The sequence below is a fragment of the Aquila chrysaetos genome, chromosome 1, assembly GCF_900496995.4.
Source record: "Aquila chrysaetos chrysaetos chromosome 1, bAquChr1.4, whole genome shotgun sequence".
Lineage (NCBI taxonomy): Eukaryota > Metazoa > Chordata > Aves > Accipitriformes > Accipitridae > Aquila > Aquila chrysaetos.
Window position 1 is genome coordinate 49170710 of NC_044004.1, and position 22770 is coordinate 49193479.

At 41.4% G+C, this 22770-nt stretch overlaps 1 protein-coding gene across 1 annotated transcript; it reads left to right on the top strand.

Moving 5' to 3' along the window:
• The first annotated feature begins 1396 nt into the window (after positions 1-1396).
• On the top strand, positions 1397-21093 carry RNF175 (ring finger protein 175). Its single transcript, XM_030020465.1, is given in 8 exon segments — positions 1397-1537; positions 5534-5568; positions 7370-7514; positions 15328-15482; positions 16387-16494; positions 18123-18243; positions 19963-20096; positions 20943-21093. Coding segments are annotated over 8 exon segments (990 nt in total).
• The last annotated feature ends 1677 nt before the right edge of the window (positions 21094-22770 follow it).

The window sequence follows — 22770 nt, forward strand, 5'->3', positions numbered from 1 at the left end:
TGCGTGTACTGAATGTGGGCACTATTAGTTTATGTAGAAACGTTCCTCTATCACCTAGTCTCATTTTGGCTGCTTAGCCCTATTTATTAAAACACTGAAGAACAAAAGGGAAAAAGTAGGATAACAACGTATACAAGTTTTCCTTTGAATATTCCTGCTTTGTCAGAGGTAAATGCCCTTTAGCCTTCCAACTTTCCAAAAGAAGACATCCTGCTGTTGCATTTTAAAGAGCACTTAGAAATATAAAACTACTACTTTTATAACAGAAAAACATTTAGTGATTTAAGCTTATTGTGAAGGTTTTGATGCATATTCTGGGTTAAATGGCCAGTATGGAAGCAATACAATGAAACTGCATAACATTATGACATGCAACCCACTGTATTAAAATATATATATTAAAAATACAGATATATATCTACTCATAGGGAAATAGCTAGGAAAGGTACCACTATCTTTCCTAGAGAAAGCCTTTCTTTCCCACCAGTGGCTGATATTAATTAATTATATTACTGTAGCATTTATTCAGGCACACTCTAGGGGCTGCACAGCATGTCACACGATCAGGGTCAGCCCCTGCTTCCCTTCACTGCAGGACTGACGTCTGCTACGTGTGAGTGTGTATTGACTAACTAGTGGTATTTCTCCCCCCATACAACAAAGACACACTAAAAACCTCCACCTGCACCACACAAAAAGTAAAGGACCACGTACAAACCCTCGGCAACCTTGCCGCTTAGAAATGAAGCGCTTCACGGCCGTTCAGGACTTGCGTGGGCGGCCGTCTTTTCAGGATCCTCAATAACAGACTCAGAAAGGGCCAGGAGACCACAGACCACCTCCGTTTCAGTGTCTCGTGTATCAGATAACAAAATTAAGTAATTATCTGGCAACAACAAACAATAACAAAGTTCGATTTGCTGCTGCCTTGGGAGGCTTTGAGCAGTTTGCTCAAGAGATCTCCAACAGGCCAATTCCCCACAGCCGCTCATCAGGCGCACAGAGCAAACCCACCAGGGAGAGTAATAAAGACACATATGTCCTCTCTTGTGTTTTAAATCGGTAGCGGAGGTGGGAGAGGCCAACGGCGGCGGTCTGGGCTGCACAAGCCCAGCCGAGCGTTGGGGCGAACGGAGCAGGGTGCCACCTTGTCCGCTCCTGAGGCCGGCCCGGAGCAGTGCTACTGCCACAGCCACGCCAGTGAACCTCAGAGGGAGAAAAACCCCAGGTGTTTTGCAGAACACTTCCATGACTCGGGCTGGGGCATCAGGGACAGGCGGGCAAAGCTGAGCCAGCCCCACACCCCCCCGCCCCAGCGCCGGCATCTTGGGGCTCTGTGTACCCCCCGCCGCACCGTCACCAAATGGCCGCCCACCAGCGCCGCCACCGAAGGGCCATGGGCTCGGGCAGGCAGCCGGCGGTGGCACCTTCCTTCCCGCCTGCGGCTGGGGGCACGGCTACCACCACGGCTGCGGTGCGGGTCCTGGAGGTGCAGCAGCGAGGTCGGAGGGAGGAGGAGGAGGAGGGAAGAGGGCAGGTGGAGAGGGGCTGGCGGCGATGAGGGGTGTTTGGCTGCAGCCGTGTGTGTGTATGGGGGGGGTGGTGTATACAGGTGCATGTGTAAGAGGTGGTGTTGGCCGTGTGATGAGGGGCCACGTTTTCAGCCGCGTCACCCTGCAGGCGACACTCCCCAGAGCTCTCCAGATGCTCCCCAGGCCTCCGCAGGAAGGAGCAGAGACAAACCCACACCTCTACACCTAAACCCAGTGCTCCTGCCCCAAAATACAGGGCCATTCGTGCTTCTCAGCTCGTCAGCTTGGCATTGCCCGCCTCTCCTGGCCCAGCTCAGTGGGGTTGGGCACGCCTCCGCCAGCCCGCTCCTGGGGAGCGAGGCTGTCAGGCCCTTGTTTGCCTCTACGCCTTTTGCCTTCCCTCTTGGAAAATGGAGCCATCAAGAAACTTTCAACCCTTCCCTGCCCTTGTACAGCTTTTGCAGAATTTTACGACAGCTGGCACAGGGTGAGAAGCTAGCTCTCTGTACAACTCTATGCATTAATCATAATTACTCTTCATTAGGACTGTAGTAGTATCGAAAAGCCCAGGCATAATTTTTGGGTGCTTAGTGGTTAAAGCATACATAAGAACACGTGGGCCTTCCCCCAATGACCTTGCAATCTAGTTTAAAACAAGACACAATAAACGCTGGAAAATTAGCACAACACTGCAATAAAGGTGAGATCAATGATAATGAACAATGCAGGTGTATTTGGAGAAATTATTTTTTTCAAGATTAAAAAAATCCCAAAACTCTCAGTCACTCTACTGAAGAAGTTAAAGCGCACATCAGGGCATCTGCTTGTCTGCTCTGAAGTTTTTATTTCACCCCAGTGTAAAAAAACAGGGATTCACCTGGACTGTGACAAGAAAATAGTTCTTCTACTCATGCAAAAGCCCATTCTTTTAAGCCAGTATTATTTTCTTGTCCTGTTCTGTCCAGTTTTAGGTGGATAACGTTAGATTACACCTCATTATCAAGCACTTTTTATACCCAGCAGCCAGAAGAGAGGCCCTGACTCCACAAATGGCATCTAGTCTTTATCCCTGTCTGCTGCTGACAGATGCTGTGTTTAGAAAAGAGTTTAGCATTTAAAGCAAATACTTTTTTGCCAGGTCACAGTTTGCCACTACTGAGGGGACACTGGCAAGGGCAAGGTCATGCCCATGCCCATACATTCACTGATCATCCATTACGTACTGATGTTACAGTCCCTAGCTGCATCCAAAACCTTTAATTGTCCTTTTCCTGGGGGTCAAATAAAACTTTCAGATACCTTAGTCTGTCTACACCTTAAAGCAGGACTTCGCTGTCCTCTCCCCATTGCCAGCACCCACAAGAGTCTCCTTTGCTCCCGTGCCACACAGCAGCCCCCAGTGCTCACCTCTACATTGTGTACCCAACCTTCATGGCCAGGGTTGTTCAGGGTTACTGCACCCACTGCTGCACACACAGCACTGGGCTGCTGTGTAGTATTTGCCTCTACGCATCGTATTTCTCCATGGCCACCATCAACACACTCCACTGTGCTTCCTTGTATACACTACTTCTGTTCTTCGTTCTCCCAACCCCTGCACCACAAACTGCAGCAGCCAAGTAGCACCATCCCACGGTACTTTCCTTAGCCCCTCCTGTCCAGTTCTTCACCCTATAGACAAAGCCCATCCTAGCTGCCTTGTTGTAGCAAGCCTTCACCTGCTCCTTTGGTCTTTGCCTCTTGTGGCACACCCACCTAGTACAGGGCAGCCCTCATCACGAAGCCATTGCCACCACCATAGGGGAGGAGGAGAACAGTCAGAGGTTAAAAAGGGAAGTCTTCACCTGCTCCTTTGGTCTTTGCCTCTTGTGGCACACCCACCTAGTACAGGGCAGCCCTCATCACGAAGCCATTGCCACCACCATAGGGGAGGAGGAGAACAGTCAGAGGTTAAAAAGGGAAGTCTGGAGATGCAAGGATTCATGTGGCTATGCATTATCCAAAATAAAGTTAAAATCACTGCATGGACTGTAATTTTGTTTCCATTTTTCAACCACTGCCACATCCAAATTCTGGCACAGATAGAATGATACTTGAAGTGTTATTATCAGTATGTGTTGGGGAAAAAAATAAAAACAACAACAAAAACAATCAGTATTTCATACAAGTTCTTCACTTTAGTAAGTTGGAAAGAATTATACTAATAGAATATGATGAAACACTAGCAAATGGTCTACTGTCTTTGAAATAAAACTAATTTTATTTTTAAGGCTGAGTAGCCTTCCTCTTAACTGGCCCCTAGCTTGCTACAGTCAAAATGTTACTGTGTGCACTGTTGAGAAAAGTTGGATCTAAACTATCCCAAGTGCATTTACAGTTTTATTGCATAGTAGCAGAAATCAGGTTCAATTAGCAAGATACAAATGCTTTTTCAGAATCTGCAAGTTCTCTGTTACTTGCTAGCTGGTAAACAAATAAATAATGCAGTGTGAACTGAAACACGTCTCTACTTTGAGCTATATAATGTAATTGTTGCAATTTAATTCAGCTCTAATGAGACTAGAGTTTGCAGATGTGTAGTCCAGTACTTTTGTAAAGGTACATTAGCATACATATGAACTACAAAAGCAACTCTGTTTTATGGTATTTGCTGACTAAGACTAGACTGTCAATGCCTTTACTTGACTCTGCAAAAGTATGGTAAACACTTTTTTTCTTTTTTTTCCCTTATTCCCTCAATTCAATCCTTATGACCTCCAAAGATGAGAGATCAGGAGCCACTTGCCTCATACTTTTTCTGACAGAAACAGCAAAAGGAGCTGAGGAAGCAGAGAGTGGCAGCTGGCCAGATGGTTTTGAAGTTTCTGCTAGGTACAGCTACACCTTTTGGTACTTAAATTCTTCTAAAACTGTATGTCTTTCCCAAAGTGAATGGTGACTTTCATTCCCTGTTTCTCCCTTAGACAAGTACAAAGGGCCACAGTTACTTAAGGCAGATGGCAAAACTGTAGCAAATCCCTCAGTACTCAGAGCAAAATGCAAGGACGCATCACCCATAGGGCTAGGATGTACATGGCAAAACCCAACATAAAGTGGCACCTTGACACTTCAAGTTATATTAACAACAACCGCCACCACCAAACATGGACATTTCAACTGAAAAACAGCAAGCATTCATAAAAATCAGAAAAATTTATCCCCTTGAGTTTTAGAATTTTTATAGAAAATTTAAAGACTTATTTACAGAACTGGAAGATTTTGAAGGAAAAACAAGAACTGAACACCATCTTTGATAATGACCTTTTCTGATAGAACCCAGTTTGGAACCAGAAGTGCTACCTTTACACTTCATTGAATACTCTCAAATTCCCCTTTTCAGCCTTTTTTGTGTAAGCTATTCCACAGGCTTTATGGTGTACCTGTACAGCTGCCTAATTAGAGTAGCTGGAAGATCAAACCTAGACCTTTTTGATTAGGTCTAGGAGATATTTCGTTTAAACCTCAGCTTGCTAATTTTGTTGCAGTGATTTTGTCCCCATGTATTGAAGAAGAGAATTCACTGCCACAGGAGGCCCAGAGGAACAACGAAATATCCATCCATGGAGATATTAATAACTCAGGTGGACTCAGCCCTAGGCAACCTGATATCCTTCACTCTGTTTTCACTGGAGGTTGGTCCAGATAACTGCCAAGGTCCCTTTCGCCCGAAGTTATGCTGTAACTGTAGGCCTCTAGAGTACGCCATTGTCCCTGTTGGTCAGTCACCCTGAGGGAATTCATCAGCTGCACCCATCATACATCGCAGCCATTGAAATTGTGAGACCGCCATCCTCGGCATAGCTGCAGGTTTCTTAGCAGCTTCCAGGCGAGAGGGGCAGAGGGAACTTGCCAACATGTCCAGCAACTCACGGGACGGAAGGGGTGGTGAGGGTTAAGAGAGGAAAAACCATCTGGCTGTTGTTCACCGTGAAGTTATAATACTTGTTTTGAATGTGTTTCAGGAAAATGATTTATTATCAACAGAGGAACAATGGAAGTAAGTTAATTTACATACTGCTTGCAAATGTTTTGTTAAATGAATTGTACATTTATAGCAATACCAGAAACCTTAAACATTTTGTTCACAGAAGTGTAGTTAGTAAAGAATTTTCTTTTCTTGAAAAGTTTTACTGGAACTTTTTATTCTGTCAGTTTAATCAGTTCCTCAGCAAAATGAAATAGGGAACAGCTTTACAGCAATCATTACAGAAACTGCTGTTGTAGTACAATGTTTTCCTTTAGGAACAATAAATATAATGCTTCCTGTCCTTGCAAGTCTAATATAAAGAAATGGTCCTTTAACCATCATTTTAATGCCTGCTTGCGGAGTGGGGGTCGAGAGGAAAAGCTTGTTATCTCCCTGTTGCCACCTTCCCTTTTCTTAGGATGCACATCAATTACGCTACCTCCAGCTGTAGGCTTGCCCCGCCAGCGCACCCGGCACCAATGCACTGCCCGTCAGGGGCACCCTTGATTGCAGCCTGCGGGACACCGAGTGCATCACACCGGTGAGCTGCTTTGAGGTACTTCATGCAAGCACGCTGTTGGCAAAGAAGATGTGGTACTTGCATAAAGCTGGGAAGAAAGACATTTGACACTGGTATGCGTACTCACTTCAATGCTGTGGCATCTGAGTGCGCCATCCATCACGTAGCCATTTCTTTTTAAATGGAAAAAAGCATGGCTACTGTTGCACTTTTGCTTCTGAAGAAGGAATGGGAAAGATCCACACGTTTTAAACCTATATCTAGATTTCTGCAAAGTCAAAAGTTTTAGCTGGATTCAAAGTTTGGCTAACATGGGATAGCAAGTAATAGCAGCAACGTGTAGCTTTGGGCTTGCTCAAATCTGGATCCCAACTGTTTTAACACTGGCTGTATCTGAACAGAGTAGCTGTGGCCCATCAGCCACCATGACACAAGGTCTCGATGTGTGAATCGTGCAGAGCAGGCATCAACCAGAACATGCTGCAGCTCCCTTCCAGCACATATGCGTGATGTTTCTCCCCACAGGGACCACAGCATGGGAGGTGAAGGGAGACAGTGCATGTCTGTCTTTTCAGCCTCATTTCAGGGTGCAGTTGGGGTGCACTCAGCACATACACCGATCTAGAAGCCAGGAGGTGCTGTTGATCCTGCAATGTAGGCCCAGAAAGCTCCAGGTCAGAGGAAAACTAACATCCAGGTAAATTTGAGTCAAGCTCAGATGAAGATCAAGATTCTTACTATAGGGGCATGAAGCTCCGATCCAACACAGAAGCTTGCTCAGCTTTAGTTATGAAGGAGGCTGATTTATAGCTCCAAAACAATCCCCTCATTTCTTCGAGGCTCAAGGAAACTTTCATTAACTCTAGAAAGAAGATAAATGCCAGCTACAGTTCTCACTCTATAGGGAAGGAAGGTGAAACAGGGTTTTAAGCCCTCTTCTGATTCTGCATTTACCTTGGGCTAAAAGATTATGTGGGACTCAGATCTGTGACTATGAAATGTCTGCTTCAAATTCATAGGCACTATGTGTTTGTGATTATATTTACGTTCAGTACTGAGTTACTAGAAAAAGAAAAGCAAAAAAGACAACTCTCTGCCCATTACTTTACATTTCCTTTTTCAGGATAATAGTTCCAGTTACAAAGACCAAGTATTCTTATCTAGTTTGTTATGTTATATCTTCATGCATAGCAACATTAACCTATTTCCTCATAAAGTATCTCTCATACATGGGCTTACTGTCACTTCTAGGTATATAAAATCAATCTAGACTTTTTTTTTTTTTAAATAGCATGCATATTTTCTTTTCAGGTTGCAACATTGGAAGACGCATGCAAAGCACCATGGCTGTGAAGCAATGCATATGAAGATGGCTCTTGTTCTCATTGCAACCTTGGTTGTTGCCCAGATGATTGTGCTTGTTCAGTGGAAGCAAAGACGCTGTTGAACATACAATGTGAATAGCTTGTCAGAAAGACAGCAGTTTTGGAACTGTAGTGGTTAAGACATCATCTTTCTCAGGTAACAACTGGGAGTCATGACATACTCTTAAGAGTTTACATCTAGCAAAACAACTGAGCCTCTGTGGAGAGCAGTGAGCCATGGCTTTTGGTCAGGAGGAGAATAGCTTTTATGTAGGAAGAAAAAACAACTTGTATTTTATTTTCTGTGTATGCATACTGATGCTGTGGTCAGTTTTTAGCAGGTTAAAGCTTTTAAGGAAAAGGCTTTGAGTTTTCAAACAACTGTCTAATAATGGACTAGGTAGGAGAATAAAGTCACTCCCCTTACCTAGCTGAAGTAATGATACAGAGGGTTTACTGAGGGAATCCAAGGCCCCTATTCATCAAGTTACTCATGCACATGCCTAATTAGAGAGAAAGCTTGTCTTGTGGTTAAGGTGCTAAAACTGGGGCTTATGGTGCTTCAGCTCACTTCCTTTCCCCTACCACAGGCTTCCCTGCAAACCTGAGAAAACTAGTGTGACATGATTTCCACCCCTGACCTCCCTATTCAATATTTTTTATAAAGTTAGGCATCTCAGAAAGGGCCAGTGCTTAAAAAGCAATGTGAGTTTTAAGGAAATGTTAAACAAATAATGGGGATTACACAGGTATGTCAGACAGGCAGAATTTAAGCACACAAGCAGCTGCTTAGCTTTTCCATCTTCATCAGCTGATGAGTGCCCTAAGCCACCTGTAGATTGAAAACCAATTTTTGGTAATTGAGCTTCTTAATAGCAGTGATATCAATAATAACTGTCACGATCAATACTTTATCTCTTGACAATTGCTCCTCAGATTCTGAAGCATCATACCCCCTGATTTGACAGGTCTGTTAAACACTAAAGGATGAAACCTTGATACAATTTACAGAAACTGTTTTAGTAAGGGATATAAAATCAGCTTGATCTATGACAGTGTCCTGGTTTCAGCTGGGGTAGAGTTAATTGTCTTCCTAGTAGCTGGTATAATGCTATGTTTTTGAGTTTGGTATGAGAAGAACGTTGATAACACTGATATTTTCAGTTGTTGCGAAGTGGTGTTTAGTCTAAAGTCAAGGATTTTTCAGCTTCTCATCCCCAGCCAGCAAGAAGGCTGGAGGAGCACAAGAAGCTGGGAGGGGACAGAGCCAGGGGAGCTGACCCAAACTGGTCAACAGGGTATTCCATACCATGTGATGTCACGTCTAGTATATAAACTGGGGGGAATGGGGGCGGGGGGATCGCCGCTCGGGGACTAACTGGGCATCAATCGGTGGGTGGTGAGCAATTGCATTGTGCATCACTTGCATATTCCAATCCTTTTATTATTACTATTGTCATTTTATTAGTGTTACCATTATCATTATTAGTTTCTTCTTTTCTGTTCTATTAAATTGTTCTTATCTCAACCCAGGAGGTTTGTTGTTTTTTTTCCCTCGATTCCCTCCCCCATCCCACTGGGGGGGGGGGGGGGGTGAGTGAGCAGCTGCGTGATGCTTAGTTGCTGGCTGGGGTTAAACCACGACAGACAGGTTTACTGTTGGTGGACTTTCACAGTGGCATAAAATTGCAATACAGACATTGTGAAGCAGGCTCTTCAGCTATACTTACAGAGTTAGGAACAGTGATGACATGTTCGTCATGGCAACATATATACAGGTGAAGCGTCTAACGAAGTCACAGGTAGAACAGCTCATTGAGGATTTTAACTTCACATCACACTCTACCTTTACACACACACACTCCTAACCCTGAGCACACACAATACCTAAGTACGTATAGTATAATCATACACAATACTACTTTACCATTATGTTCTCTTTAACTTCTCTTCTAGACCACTTCTGCTGTATGATTCAATCATTTTATGTTCATGTTAGCATCTCAGCTCAGAGCTTTTCAAGTATTTCTTTCCTATTAATTTTTGCCTCACTGATTTCAACAGACATTTAGAATAAAGAACACAACACTGAAGTGACTGAAGTCTCTCAGACTGTCCATGTCTTTGTTTCCCATTGAAAATATTTTGCATGAGACTGGTATTGAATCAGTGCTGAAACACACTTGAACCTAAGTATGTATACAATAATGAGCAGCTGGGAAAGTCCCTGTCTGCCTGGGAAAGCCTGTGGGAGTCTAAGAAGCATGCACTCTGTTGCTTTGGCATTATTCTCCTTAGCAGTACTTAAAGTTAAAGTGTACTACATAGACTTAACCTCTGTCAAAAATGCCAATAGCCTACAGTTGTTACAGTCCTATTACTTGCGTAACAGTCTTCAGCAACTGAAGCTTCCTTCCCAACTATTAGTTTACAGGAGCCAGTCACACCTACAAAGTGACATAGCCAATATGGAAAAAATAGACTTTTAAATGCATTTAGTCTAATTTAGGGAGACTCCAGTACAACTACAACCATCACAAGACTTTAATAAGACTGTGATGGTCTTTGTGTTTTTGCAGTGCATTTTAAAATAAACAAAATATCTGCACCAGAAACATGTTGGAGCCTCAGTTTTCAGTGCATAGCTGCGTGGCTGCAGCAAGGCCTTCTTCTCCAGTAAAAGAGGAACTGAAGCAGAGCTTCTTTCAGCAAAAATAGTAGCACCAGAAGCTGAAGTTCACTTTGCACTGAGTTTCAGCAGTTCCGCTTCACGGTCTGTTTAGTTGGGAGAGTAATATATTCTCACACCTACAATCTATCTGTGTATGAAGTTACTTCATAATAGTGAACACTACTCACAGTGGGTCTCTGCCCGTAGATAGTTTATTGCATTTATTCCACGTTAGGTAGCTTAAGAGTGTTTGTCACCAAAACAACTTACAAGTTTGTGTATTAAGATATAACTGCCCTCCTGTTTCATGTCCAGATACTTTTGTATAGTTTTTGAACACAGTGTCAATCTCATTGCATTAGCTTGCTTTCTTTAAAAGCAAGTCATGCAGCAATATTAAAATTACAAATTTCTACCAGTATAGTAACTGCCAAAATCTGATCCACTGTACTTTGAAGACTAACAAATAGGACAAATGTTAAGATACAAATCTGAATGATTAATGAGATCCTTATGCACAATAGATGAAAAATAAGTAGTATACATTGTTGCATCAGATAAGGAAACCTTCTGATTTAGGAGCAGAAGCTGTAAAGATGGTCACATTTAGGATTTAAACAACTTAGTTAATGCATATAGGAAATGGTCTATGTGACATAAAAATAAACAACAACAACAAGATTTACTGCTCCCCTAAGTACAGGCAGGTCTAGACTTCCACATTACAGTTCTTCCAGGTGGCAGTTATTATGCTTGCGTTCATGTTTGATTTGATAGGAAACATTTAAATAAGTCAAAATTTGAAAAACAACCACATGCTCACTGAAAACAGCCCTCTACTTCTGCTTGCTTACGCATTTCTCTTACTTGCCATCCAGCTTGTGACCGCTTTGTTTATGCCTGTAGACTTCATGTATAGGTTATGCGCAACAGTGTCTAATACTGAAGAAAAGAAACCAAACACTTTCCCCTGCCTGTAACAACATACTTGCATCTTTAGAGAACGGAAATCAGACAAAGAGGTAACTCACATTATTTTCAATAGGAGGGGTAAACCTAAGGCTCCTTTTCTCTAATCAAATCCCACTTTCTTTTCTATTTCCTGTCCCAAGAGATCAATGAAACAAGTAGCCAGCCCTCCATTGCATATCATGGCTTGGAAGGCAGCATCAGGTGACAAACCTTTCTGTCTGGTTCTCCGAGATCATGGTGGGTGTTGGCAAGTGTACATCCCTGCTCTGTATACTCATGCTATTCTCAGACAGTAAGAGCTCAGAGACAATTGCACAGTCATGTTAGTAGAAATAAAGCAAAGGATTGCAGTGATTGACTCCCACCCTCCCTTTCAAAGTGCTTTGCAAACATGTAAAAAAGAAAGGTTTTGTTTCTTTTTGAAAGAAAAAGGAAACAAAGGTCAAAGGGAGCACAAAATCAGCCCTAAATGGAAAGCGCATTCATTAGCTTGCTCAAAAAGACCAAAAAAATAAAAAGCGGCGACTACTTACTAGATGCAACAGCAACAGCCTGTACCTTCCAAAAGAGCCTTATCCAGGCTTATCAAGAATGTAAAATGTCTCCTGAACAAAAAAAAAAAAAAAAAGGGATATTGGGGAAGGCTCCTATTTCAAAGAGGCAAGAGCAAAAAAGTTGCAGCAAAGCAGCCAAGGCTCAGCTGTGGATAATTTTGGCAAGAGGGAAGAGATTGCCCTTCACCAGATGGCTACATATAAAGTAACATGGGTGTGATCCCAGCACAGAGAAGGGGGGAGAAGGAAAGGAAAAAAAAAAAAAGGGGGGGGGGGATAGAGAAAGAGAAGTAAGGAAGAGGTTCTAGTATGTCTTGGCCTGAAATCAAATGTAGGCCACTCTGACAACTGTGTTTTTTTCTTCTAGATGGTAGCTGACAGTTTGGGGTTAGCTTTCAGATGATGAGGAAGCAGATTATAGAAAATGATTGTTTCTCAGATACTTTTGAGAATTTTGTTACCATTATTTGAGATTTTAAAAAATAAATATGGAGCCTGTGTTCTGCTAATTTACATTGTAAAAACCTGATTTTCAATTTGTTTGCATCTGTGTTCAGATACTGCTCTCATTTCTCCGTGTCACTCACAAATTTTGCACTCCTTTAACTCAGTGAGGTGCAAGAATGCTAGTCAGAAAACTACTATCCTTGAGAAGCCATTCCTATCCTGTCCTAGACTATCTTATCAATTTTTCTCAACACAAAGCCAGCAGTCTAGCATATCAAATGGGGAAGGAAGGAAAAATCTTATTAGTGTTCTGACCCCATATTTTCCCAGAGGAAATTCTGACTATCAGGTACTCAGCTGATTCTTGTAATGCAATTTGTTTGCCATTGGAGGCTTCCCATGGATGAAAATTAAAGAAATATGATATATGTGGACAAAGTTTTTCTCCCCTGGCATAATAGAAATCTTAAAATATCTGACAGATGGAAAGACAGATTTGTCATGGTCTCAGAACAATCTCAAACACAAAAGCCTTGCTTCTGGTCCTGTAGGTGGTTGCCCGTTTTACTGATTATATATCTTGTGTGTGTGTATATATATATGAGAACTTACTTTGGAATATAGTTGAAAAATGAAGCAGCATAGTTATGGCAGCATTGATTTATATACATCAGTAACGAGGCAAATCTTGAAAATAAGGTTGGTTGATTTACTTAATATAGAAATCCCTGCCAATTTCCAATGTACTATCAAGTATAAGCATATTAATTTAAACCTTAAAAACACCCAAACAGCTGATTTATTACTTCTTCCATGCATATGTTTTTGAGTATTTGAATATGTCTACATCAAAAGAAACTAGCTTTTTAGAGGGCCAGTTAGCTTGCATTGCCAAGTTAACAAGTTCTGGTAAGGTCAGTCTCTCACAATAAATCTAATTATTACACAGTTATTTTCTTTATGTATGCAGTTTTCACCATATGCTATAAGATGGAAAGGATAGTGGAGTAATGCTCTTCTGTTGAATTTGCTGGTGACAGGCATTCTTACTCGCTCAGAGTGGGGGAAGTGTTGTGAGGGAAGCAGAGGACAGATAGACATTTTTCAGTTGGTGTTTGTATGACCTAATTAATCTGCATAATTAGAAAATGCGAAAGTTGTCTATGACGCTGATGCTGACTTCACTTCTAGGTCTTTTTGAGCTCATTTAAAGTACGGTAATGAGAAAAACATTTTACCTTTGGGCAGCAATCTGATTTGTCAGGAAATTCCTCTTGCTATGATGGGTGGATGAGGAAAATTTGGAATAATATGATCCAGATGTTAAAGCTCCCATTTAGCAGCAATGCAGATGTATTATTTTATGGAATTGTCCAGATGGTGACCTTCCAGTATTAATAATAAATCAATACTGGGGTTTTCATCTGTATTACTCAATTCCTATCTTTGTCCTCATTTACACGACAAAATACTCGTGCTTTTCATGTAGAGGTAATAGTATTAAAATTAACGATCTGGAAGACACAAAAATCAATAAGGAAATTTGAAACAATTACTGCAAGCGATATATACCAATTGATCTGATAACAACATCACCCAAGAGAAGGTTGTGATACCATTTTTTAATTAATTAGCAATTCATTTTGCAGTTAACACGATAAGAAAGTTCTGTTATAGATTCGTATTAGAAAGTAGCTACTTCACTGAAGATGTGTGCCCATTCAGTTTTGGCTTTGCCACTTAAATTCAGACTTTACTTTCAGTCTCCTGAAAAAAAAGCAACCCACAGTACGTAAGCAATTGGAGAGGGATCACGTCGGACAGTAGCCCAGGCAGGCAGGCAATGGGTAGCCTTTGGTGACCTCAGGTGAAGGCGAGGACACCTCAGGCTCCGCAACCAGGGATGTGTAGGCACCGCTGACCTGTGGCACGCCAGAAGGGCTGCGTGGCACGGCAGGAGCTCAGGCACTTTCATGGTCACAAGCAGCAGGCTGTGGTCCCGTAAAGCCAGGGCTGCAAGGTGGAGAAATGCGTAACAGTGATGTAATCTAACAATGCTGCGTCATTATCTTTTATACGTGTTTCTATCTGTTAATTTATTTAAACTTGTTTAAATAAACTGTTACCAGTTTGCTCAATAGTTGTATGCTTTCTAGGGTTTGGGGGATTTTTTTTTTAAGAGTTTCTCCTTTTTCTTAGGAGAAGAAGTATCCAGTCCTGCTTCAGCTGAAATCTGTGGCAAAACTGTGTTAGGTTTCACGGGGAGTAACACACATTCCTTCAGAATTCTACTTTTTGGGTTAAGGAATGAGATTCATCCTCCATAGAGATAGCTTTTTACTCTAGATGGATTGTGGTTTTTGTTTGCTTTTAAAAAATCCCCCCTCCCCAAACCAAACATAAATTTGAAAACCAACTCCCCTCAGATTTTTTTTTTTTTTCAGTAATCTTTCTGTAAAGATGCAGGAACTAACTCTACAAACACATATTGAAGTCAGGCTTGCTTTATCTTTGTCATCATCAGGCTTCCACAATCCCAAATCCATGGTTTATTAATGTGATTGTGGAATGAACAGACATTACAGGGCTTTTGACTCTTCAGTGGGTTTCAAATATTTGCTTATTGGAAAAGAAGTAGAATATTTAATCACTGTGGGCAATTCAAGGAAATATACATATTAAGTTTAATATAATTTCATTTAGAAAAAAAGGCTTAAAAGTTTAAGCCACAGCATTTTGCTGTACTGTAGAAAGAGTTTTTAAGAAAAACCTTCAGTAGGGTGGTTATGTAACTGAGTGGCATCCCAAATTAATGCAGCCAAGTGTGCCTTTCTGAAAGTTTGTAAGAGCAGTTCCAAGGATTAAAGGCCAAACTGCCTCCACCGATTTCAGAAAACTTGCTCCCAAACCTTTAGCCCTGTGGTCACCATATATAATTTGAGTTAGAAAACAAACTTTAATGTTTTTTTCAGTAGCATTAATTCTATCAATAGTTTAGTTTTCTGAGGATAGGATGTGGAGGTCTGTTGACTTGTATCTCAGTGTTATAACCATTTACTCCAGTGGGATTACTAATTATTTACAGGGTGTAAGGCAAACTAACATTGTTATTCCAGGGTCAAAGGCTGTCCTGTGTCAGATGCTGTACAAGTCACATTTTTTTGTATGAGTTTTACAGTTTGGCAATCTGTTAATCAACCATGCAAAATGGAACCATAAGATGTCATTAGTTTGAAACGACTGTCTCAATTTTGCCAACAGTTAGTCACACTGCTACAGATATGGGTTGTTCGTCTTTATTTCACTGTCAGATTTTACTGGTGGAGATCCCTGCCCACGTGGGGAATGGTCTCAGTTATTACCAGTTACATCAATTTCAGAGCAACCTGCAAGCCTCTCTTGGGAAGAACACCGCAGTACATCCTTTTTTTGTTGGCTTTGCCTTGTTTTGGGGTTTTTTGGTGTTGTTTCTTAAAGGAAACCTGTAGAAGGAGAAGAGCAAATAAGAATTTCCCTGGAACAAATCTTCACAGATTACAAAAAGGGCCGTTAGCAGTTGAATTTGAAGGAATCTTCCAACTGCAGTGCGAATAAGTTCCTCTAAACCAGTGTTTATCAAACATGACATTCAAATGAAAAAGAATTAAACCAGTTAAAATTAAATTCATTCCATCAGTTCCATCTTGGATTTTCATTCTGCAGACTTTTACCATCAGCAGTCATCCTAGTTATTATTGAGCCTGAAGAGCTCAATTTGGTATATATACCAAATGGCCTATGAATTTATTCCTCAGAGCCCCCTCTGCCTCCCCAAAGAGAGGTCTGTATTCTTTCTTCTCCAGTCTTCTGAAACTCTGCCTTTTCATCCTGAGCTTGCAAAGACAATTGTTAATGGTTCAGAGATTGCTTCTGCTAACTTTTAAGTATTTTAAATAAATTTCTTGGTGGTATACTGACTTGACTATATCTAACTTACCTCAGTTGTTTTTTACCTGTTCTTGTCCTGTTCTGGTCTATGCTCCCTGCTTCAAAACTCCCAACTGTTAGTTTTAATTATGTTAGCAATCTGTTGACAATTACCATTTCTTGTGAAGACTGAAGCAAAACAAAAAAGGTTTGTTTTGGGGTTTTGTTTTTTTTTTTTTCCCTGTACTTCTTCCTGTATTATACATTTTTATTCACCTTTAAGTAAGGGAGAAATACAGAAGTGTAAAACTTCTATTGAATTTATATGTATACTTCAGTAGAAGCTATGTATGTGGCACTCTGCAAAATATGCAAGGTCTTGAGCAGTCTTTCTTTTCTCTTACTTATCCATAGGTTGGTCTACAAATGGTTCCGCCTGATCTATAAACTGAGTTATGCAATTGGGATTGTGGGTTATCTAGCCATAATGTTTACCATGTTTGGATTTAATTTATTCTTTAGGTAGGTATCTTCAGGTAAAATTGGGACTGGCAACTGTTATGATTTCCTATTTGACAGATTTTACTTTGTTTGCAGTGAAATTGCTCCAGGCTGGTCTCTTCACCACCCACCTCAACATATGATATCCCTTTTACGTTGTGTAGCTGTAGGTTCTCTTACATCTTGATTTTTATTATTGCATAGTTAGTCTGAAGTTTCACATTTAGTCATTTTAGAACTTGTGTTCATAGTGTGAAGAGAGAAGGGGAAAAAACTTAAACTTCATACAGCCACTGTGTTCACTCATTTAATCCCCTAATTTAACTGCTGAGTTTATGTACCTGAAGGAGATGAGACATAAAAAGGCTTGACGTAAAGGATAAAAATAGATAAGCACATTCATATCAAAACCACATTATCATTCTCTCTGATAATTATGATTTCCCACTTTACCAGGCTATATTGTTGCTAGGAGGTTCTCCGCTTTCTATTTTGACTATTGCCAAAGACAATACCATATGTCCAGATGATTCTCGACCTAACCTCTTAATCCAGCTAGAATTTTTGCCTGGGTTTGTCCAGGATTTCTGTCTGACTAGCAGCCCAGAGCTACTGTGCTGGACTGTTTGAGGTGCCATCTGACCAGAAATTCCAGGGATTCCTCAAGAGCATGTAGATCAATGACATAATGCATCTGCTGTTAAGTCCAACACTTCTTGGAGGTATTGGAGATACTGCACATATGTAAATTAGCTGTTCCTTTAAGTGTCAGATTTATTGCCCATACGTTGTATAGTTGATCAACCCAAAAGTACGTAGCTCTGATGGAAAATTCTTGGCAGAAAGTTAACAGTCTTGTGTTACCAATACCGTTAAGCTTTATTCTGCTGAAGTATTTTATTTAACCAGCTAAATTCCACCCCCCGTGTATTTTAAAGATATAACTACAAAGTTTGTTAGCTCTATTTTAAAGGTTCTTACTTTGTGCCCTGTTGCAGCAGAAATGACAAGTCCTTCTTAATGTTGAGAAGCTCCAGTTTTATGAGTATTTGTTAGCCAGGTTTCAATCTCCCAAGACCTGTAACACACACAATCTCAGAGGGATGACAAGAGATGTTAACATTTTTGCAGATTCTATTGGGTTGGAATTTGGGGGGGGGCAGGGCATTAAATACTACCTGCTGTAATTTAGCAAAGACTTTATTCTGAGGAATTTGTATTCAGGAGGATAGTGGGCTCTTTCAGCTACAGAAACTTAATATTTCTTTGACTGGCATTTTATACTTGATGGAGATTTGGCTGATCTTGTTGCTTCTGCAAAACAATGAAATATATCTAATTGTTCTGTATAATAAGACTCTAAGCAAAGTCCCTTTCTTTAAGAAAATGTGTCACCTTGGCCTTCCTATAACAGAGCTGAGTAGCTGTGGCTCCAAAAGCAGTTCATAGCCTACTTTCAACATTGCTTGCTGTCAAGCATATTGATACTTCAAGTATGAGGGTGTCTGCCGCTGCAAAAGAAAATGAAACTAAACTTGCAGCTTGAAGGAAGCAGGAGCTAACTGGAGTAAAAATCTTGTTGATCTTTTATGCTGGTGTTTTGATCAAGAACAGTCTCACCTGAGTACTCTTTTGTGGTTTCATGACAGAATGGAGTCTGATGACTCCATGGATTTTGCTGTGACACTGCTTTTTTATGGACTGTACTATGGAATGATGGGAAGAGACTTTGCAGAGACTTGTTCTGACTACCTGGCTCCCACCATCAGTGTAAGTGCTGGGGATCATCATCCTGAATACCACTTGCAAGGACTGGAAGTGAGCTCTTGAATTTCTTGTGCCCCTGGGTTCGTGAGAATAAGGTCTACTGGATACTTTTGCAGTAAACTAACCTCACTTTTCCTTAAGGAGAGCTGTTCTTGTGCCATGGACAAACTGTTGAACTCCCTTGTCAATCTTATGATTAGAAGAATAGCCTTAATGAAGCAGTAGCCTGCATTGGGTTTGCACGGCAAGGTTTTGGTAGTGGGGGGGGCTACAGGGGTGGCTTATGTGAGAAGCTGCTAGAAGCTTCCCCTGTGTCCAACAGAGCCAATGCCAGTCGGCACCAAGTCAGACCCACCTCTGGCCAAGGCCGAGCCCATCAGCAATGGTGGTAGCGCCTCCGGGATAATGTATTTAAGAAGGGGGAAAAGCGTTGTACAACAGAAACTGCAGCCGGGAAAGAGGAGTGAGAATGTGGGAGAGAAACAACCCTGCAGACCCCCAGGTCAGTGAAGAAGGAGGGGGAGGAGGTGCTCCAGGCGCCGGAGCAGAGATTCCCCTGCAGCCCGTGGGGAAGACCATGGTGAGGCAGGCTGTCCCCCTGCAGCCCAGGGAGGTCCACGGTGGAGCAGACATCCACCTGCAGCCCATGGAGGACCCCACGCCGGAGCAGGTGGGTGCCCGAAGGAGGCTGTGACCCCGTGGGAAGCCCGTGCCGGCGCAGGCTCCTGGCAGGACCTGCGGATCCATGGAGTGAGGAGCCCATGGAGCAGGTTTTCTGGCAGGAGTTGTGACCCCGCGGGGGACCCACCCTGGAGCAGTCTGTGCCTGAAGGACTGCACCCCATGGAAGGGACCCACACTGGAGCAGGGGAACAGCTTGAGGAGTCCTGCCCCTGAGGAGGAAGGAGCAGCAGAGACAACGTGTGATGAACTGACCACAACCCCCATTCCCCATCCCCCTACGCCATTGGAGGAGAGGAGGTAGAGAAAATTGGGAGTGAAGTTAAGTCTGGGAAGAAGGGAGGGGTGGAGGGAAGGTGTTTTAAGATTTGGTTTTATTTCTCATTACCCTACTGTGATTTGATTGGTAATAAATTAGACTAATTTCCCCAAGTCGAGTCTGTTTTGCCCATGACAGTAATTGGTGAGTGATCTCTCCCTGCCCTTATCTCAACCCACAAGCCATTCATTGTATTTTTCTCCTCCTGTCCAGTTGAGGAGGTGAGTGATAGAGCAGCTTTGGCAGGCACCTGGCATCCAGCCAGGGTCAACCCACCACATAGCCAGTGACATATGCCAGGGTCTGATTTGGGGTTTCCAACAGGCAGGTCCCTATGTGCAAGAGACTACATAACTTTCCTAATTGCCATAGGAAGACAAGCTTCTTCCTTCCCCAAAGTCTGTGAAAGACTTTTCTTGCCCTTTCCTTTTTATAGCTTTTATCTTCCCTTTCCAAATAAGGTGATTATGTCAGCACAATTCTCTTATGTCCCAGTTACTTAAAATCGAGCAGACAGTTGCTAAAGTTCTTGCATCAGCAATAAGATTTTAATTCTTTCTTGGTAACTGTGCATCCTGGCACTAGTAAACTAAGACAACTGTAGCCATTTTCCTGCTGCCCTTATCTTTGATGGCATCTAAAATGTGTATATGCATCTTGACTCTAAGCAAATATTTTGTTGTTCTTTGGATTCTTTTTTTCCTGTAAACTTGATCTTGACAGTTTTACAACACCAGTGGCATACCAACAAGAAATTTGTCCAACAGCATCTGTGCAGTCTGCACACAGAAAATTTTTGTGGATATAAATGAAGAAGGGATCATCGAAAATACCTACCAGCTGTCCTGTAATCATGTGTATCTCTTCCATGCAATTACGGAACTGTTGTTTTCTCCTCTTTTCTGCTGCATTAAAAAATAATAACAACGACAATAAATAGCAAGAAAAAAGGGAACCAAAACCACATTCAGAAACAACATAGCACAAAAGTAAAAAATAGGAGCATGAAATAAATTTCAGTTCTGTGACGCAAGTTGAGGCCATGCAGCTTTTTGACAGACAAACTAATGCAAGAGTGGCCATAACCCTGCAGTTTCAGGCCTAAATCTGCCTTCCAGGTACTTCGTGCACAGCCTGTGTGGGTGTGCCTGGCAGTATGTTAGACCAGGCATGCTGACCCATAGGTCAGGTCTGCTAATTCAGGCTCCCATGTACTGCAGAGGATCTCTTCCAGCTATACCTGGGGCTGTGTTTGCTGGGTAGTTTTAAGGCAGATGTGGAACTCTTCTCAAGTGATGGCACATACATACCCTACAGCCTGACAGAAGACCCAGTGTCTCATACTCAGAGGTAGCAAACAACTCAGCATTTTGCGTTCCAGAAACTAAAATGAAAGGTATGGCATACATGCTGGAACAATGTCACTAATTACCCCCTTCTGCAGTTCATAAAAGTATCCTTGCTTCCTGTGAGCTGGAAAATATGAATACCAGTCTGGATGCTCAGGGCATTGGATTCAACTTTACAATAGTTCTAAAAATTCTAAATATTTTCAGTACTTTGAAACTGCTCAGTTATAAAACAAGGCAGTATCCGTAATCAGTCTTTAAAATTATCTATTGATGTTTTGACTAGGTTTGCAGGTGTAAGCACTGGGCCTTGTTTATAATTGAAAGATCCCTTAACAATGTACCTGATACCAGGTTTCATGAATCCTGCATCTGTGGTTGGTGCATTGTTGGCAAAAACCGGACTTGCTCACACTGCCCTGAGAAAGTTGATTTGAAGAGGATGTTAAATAAAGTAATCCATACCCTCTCCCTAACAGGTGTGCTTTTGACTTGGATTTTCTAAACCATAGCCTGATTACTTATTAATTCTTGTTTTGATCTGCAGTGGAGGGATGAGATGGCCATATTAAATAAATGGAAAACCAATTATTATTAAGGAACAATTATATTTAGGGAAGATAATAGCTCTGTTTGGCTTTATCTTATCTAAGACCCCAAGCAAGCTAGGAAAAGAAAAGTGCATATATATTTTCCTTCTTGATTTTAAGACATCCAGAAATCATTTGTATAATGAGAGGAACATTTTAAAGAATGTAAATCACAGTTTTAGAAAGACCATGCAGTGGATTTTGCTCTTTAATGGAATAACAAAATTGATATAATCCACTTTCAGAACAAGTGCTGTTTTTTCCCCCTTCTCTTAGTAGTTAGTAAACAACATTTTTCCTTTAGCAAATGTAATAATAGTTGAAGATCTGATGCTGCATCTGTAGAAACCTGCTTGAGTTGAAGCAAAGTTTGGCTTACTTTTTTGAAGCCCACTTTAACCATATGTGGGAACGATATTTAATTTGTTAATTGAAAAGAAGGCATTTCAAAATTTTAACCTAATACTTTTTCTTTGATTCTGGCTAAGAAAAACACCAAGATTTACCTATCCTTGCATTTTGTCTCCAGTTTCCTTAACAACAGATTAGGTAGGAATGCACACATATTGTATGGATGACTTTTGGACTGGCTGTGCTATCTGGTGGTTTGGCAATCAGTTGTTATAGGCATCGTCCAAGGCATTAATTACTCACTGGCTCTAGAACAGGACTCAGATCATTAGTGAGAATGCTAAGTGTTGGATATTTACCTGTCTGCAATAATGTGCATATTCTGTACTTAATTTTAAAAGACTAGAGAAAATAGCAGTTGGTTGAACTCCGGTATGCTATACACCGGTATGCTACTTTTGCAGAGTAGTGCTTCTTTTTGCATTACAGTAAGACTGTACAGCATGCTATTAAAGCATTTTTTATTTTCTCAAAGTAAGAATTAAAAGAAATTGCTGCCTTTAATGGGAAGGTTGTGCGGGGATGGGACGACGGGGACGGGACTTATTTCTTAGAATGAATATCCCCTAAAAAGGGAAAAGAAATATTTTAAGTTTGTTTCATTATTAAATATATTGGTAGTGGCTTCCAGTTGAAATTCTGACTACAGAAAATTGTGCAGCAGATAAGGAGAATTTTAAGTCAAATAATGGCTTTGTATACAGCAAATTCTGAAAAACGGCACCCAAACAGTTTGTTCATTTGGTTAATGTCAGGTAATACAAGATCACCAGTAGCTTTTTTTTACCTCACCTCTTTCAAGAGCTGTTGTATTGTAGCTTGTACATCTTCCAATGGCCATTTCCGAAAAGCACTAACCATGGCAACATTTACGGTGTGCTTGGTAGTCAGATAGGCCTGTATGTGGAGGTCTTATATTAAGTCCTCTTTGACTTACTGTCACCATGCTCAAAAGGTCCAACTTCCAATAACCAGCTTCTCAAACACCAGAGGACAAAGTTACAATCCCTAACCACCAATTCCATATGTTACTATTGCTTAAAAAAAAAAAAAAAACAAAAAAACAAAAAAAAACAAAAACCAACAAAAAACGCAACCCAGATCAAAATGGATGCATAAGTCTTGCTGCTTAGCAGCCGAATGTTTGACATGTATACTACGCTGGCCACATTGTGAGGAAT